This window comes from Eriocheir sinensis, chromosome 57 (genome assembly GCF_024679095.1).
Source record: "Eriocheir sinensis breed Jianghai 21 chromosome 57, ASM2467909v1, whole genome shotgun sequence".
NCBI lineage: Eukaryota > Metazoa > Arthropoda > Malacostraca > Decapoda > Varunidae > Eriocheir > Eriocheir sinensis.
In genome coordinates, this window is record NC_066565.1 from 525579 (window position 1) to 528078 (window position 2500).

Below are 2500 nucleotides of genomic sequence, written 5' to 3' on the forward strand. Positions count from 1 at the left end.
GGCTTCCTGGCCACACCTGCAGTTGGTCTACGAGTTCTTCCTTCGCTTCCTGGAGAGCCCGGACTTCCAACCCGCCATCGGCAAGCGCGTCATTGACCAGAAGTTCGTCCTGCAGGTGTGTGGCGGGGGTGGAAGAGGAGGTGGAATGACAGGAGGGGCAGGTGTGGGCTAAGGAGGAGGAGCAGGAGGAATGACTGGAGGAAGGAAGAGTTTGGAGAAGGAGGGGAAGAGAAGAAGTGGAGAGAAGGAAGGAAGGAAGAAAGGAAGGGAGGAGGAGAAGTGGAGGAAGAGGAAGGAGGAGGAGGAGAAGTGGAAGAAGAGGAAGGAGTGGGAGTAAGGAGGGAGGAGTGGAGGAAGAGGAAGGAGTGGGAGGAGAAGTGGAGGAAGAGGAAGGAGTGGGAGTAAGGAAGGGAGGGAGAGGAAGGAGTGGGAGCAGAAAGGGTGGAGGAAGGAAGGGAGAAGGGAGGAGAGGAAGAACTAATCTCTCCCTTAATTTCTCTCCCCACCTCCTCCTCCTCTTCTCAATATTCCTCTCCCATTCTCTCTCCTCCCCTTCCTCTCCCCTCCCATCCCTATACATACCATTAACCCTCCCCCTTCCCCCCCGTCACCCCACAGCTGCTGGAGTTGTTTGACAGTGAGGACCCACGCGAGAGGGACTTCCTGAAGACTGTACTCCACAGGATATACGGGAAGTTCCTTGGCCTGCGAGCGTTCATCAGAAAACAGATTAACAACATTTTCCTTAGGTGAGTGGCGGGTTTAGATGTTATATAATGTTTTGTTTTCATAACGGTTAATAAGTGTTTGATAATTTTCCGTGAGTTTTGCATTTGTTTACCATAACGTTTGTGTGTCCGCAGGTTTGTATATGAGACGGAGCATTTCAATGGCGTCGGGGAGCTGCTGGAGATACTGGGGAGGTGAGTGTGTGTTTCCTCCTCCTGTACTGTATCTCCATGTGTGCTGAACCTTCATGTATACACTCACCACACACAGGGATGGAGTCAACACATGAGTTATTCTTCCTCCTTCTAACCTAATGTAACTTCCTCCTCTCCCTGCCCCCTAACTTGACCTAATGTAACCTCCCCTAAACTAAGCTAATCTTCCTTCTCTCCCTGCCCCCTAACTTGACCTAATGTAACCTCCCCTAAACTAAGCTAATCTTCCTTCTCTCCCTGCCCCCAAACTTGACCAAATCTAACCTCCTCTAACCTAACCTAACTTGACCTATTTTCTCCCTTGGCAGTATAATCAACGGCTTTGCCCTGCCCCTGAAGGCGGAGCACAAGCAGTTCTTGATCAAGGTGCTCATCCCCCTGCACAAGGTGAAGTGCTTGAGTCTGTACCACGCCCAGCTGGCCTACTGTGTGGTGCAGTTCCTGGAGAAGGACCCAACACTCACAGAGCCCGTCATCAAGGGCCTGCTCAAGTTCTGGCCAAAGACTTGCAGCCAGAAGGAGGTACGGAGGGGAAGGGAGGAAGGGAGGGAAAGAGAGGGAGGAAGAGTTACAGAGAGAGAGATAGGAGGGAGGGAGGAAGAAGTGGTCATGGGAGGGAGGAGGAGAGAGAGAAGAAGGGTAAAGGGAGGGAGGGGAAGGGAGGAAGGGAGGGATTGAAACAGCCAGGAAGAGTTACAGAGAGAGACATAGAAGGGAGGGAGGAAGCAGTGGTCATGGGAGGGAGGAGGAGAGAGAGAAGAAGGGTAAAGGGAGGGAGGGGAAGGGAGGAAGGGAGGGATTGAAACAGCCAGGAAGAGTTACAGAGAGAGACATAGAAGGGAGGGAGGAAGCAGTGGTCATGGGAGGGAAAGGAGAGAGAGAAGAAGGGTAGAGGGAGGGGAAGGGAGGGAAACAGCTCAAAGGAGGGGGAAGGGAGGGAAAGAGAGGCAGGCAGGGAGGGATTGAAACAGTTGCCCTCCTAAGTGAAATCCAGTCTTGTTATTATTAGTCAGTAAACTATATGTGAATTTAACATGAATTCAATTTCTCTGTCATTTTTTATATATGTATTTTGTTCATATTTGAGGGTTTGAGGCAGTGTGCAAAGGCTTGTGCTGGGGTGTGTACTGTGCCATGTCAAACAGGAACATTGGATAACCAGAGAAATATATCACTACAGAACAACACACACACATAACTACTCTTAATAAGCCCTTCCTTGTGGTGTGGTGTCAAACAGGAACATTGGATAACCAGAGAAATATATCACCCACAGAACAACACACACACATAACCACTCTTAATAAGCCCTTCCTTGTGCTGTGGTGTCAAACAGGAACATTGGATAACCAGAGAAATATATCACCCACAGAACAACACACACACATAACCACTCTTAATAAGCCCTTCCTTGTGCTGTGGTATCAAACAGAAACATTGGATAACCAGAGAAATATATCACCCACAGAACAACACACACACAACCACTCCTAATAAGCCCTTCCTTGTGCTGTGGTGTCAAACAGGAACATTGGATAACCAGAGAAATATATCAC

General features: G+C 49.5%; 1 protein-coding gene across 3 annotated transcripts in view; it reads left to right on the forward strand.

The window, feature by feature from the left end:
• LOC126984385 (serine/threonine-protein phosphatase 2A 56 kDa regulatory subunit epsilon isoform-like) overlaps positions 1 to 2500 on the forward strand; it is a 19330-nt gene that overhangs the window by 12605 nt on the left and 4225 nt on the right. For all 3 annotated transcript variants that reach the window (XR_007736616.1, XR_007736617.1, XM_050838017.1), the window contains exons 3-6: positions 1 to 115; positions 619 to 749; positions 864 to 923; positions 1253 to 1466. The exon at positions 1 to 115 is cut by the window's left edge and continues 80 nt beyond it. Coding sequence is in view for 1 of the 3 variants with exons in the window: in XM_050838017.1 (XP_050693974.1) it covers positions 1 to 115; positions 619 to 749; positions 864 to 923; positions 1253 to 1466 (520 nt within the window). In the remaining 2 variants the exon portion in view is untranslated. The remainder of the gene's footprint in view (positions 116 to 618; positions 750 to 863; positions 924 to 1252; positions 1467 to 2500) is intronic.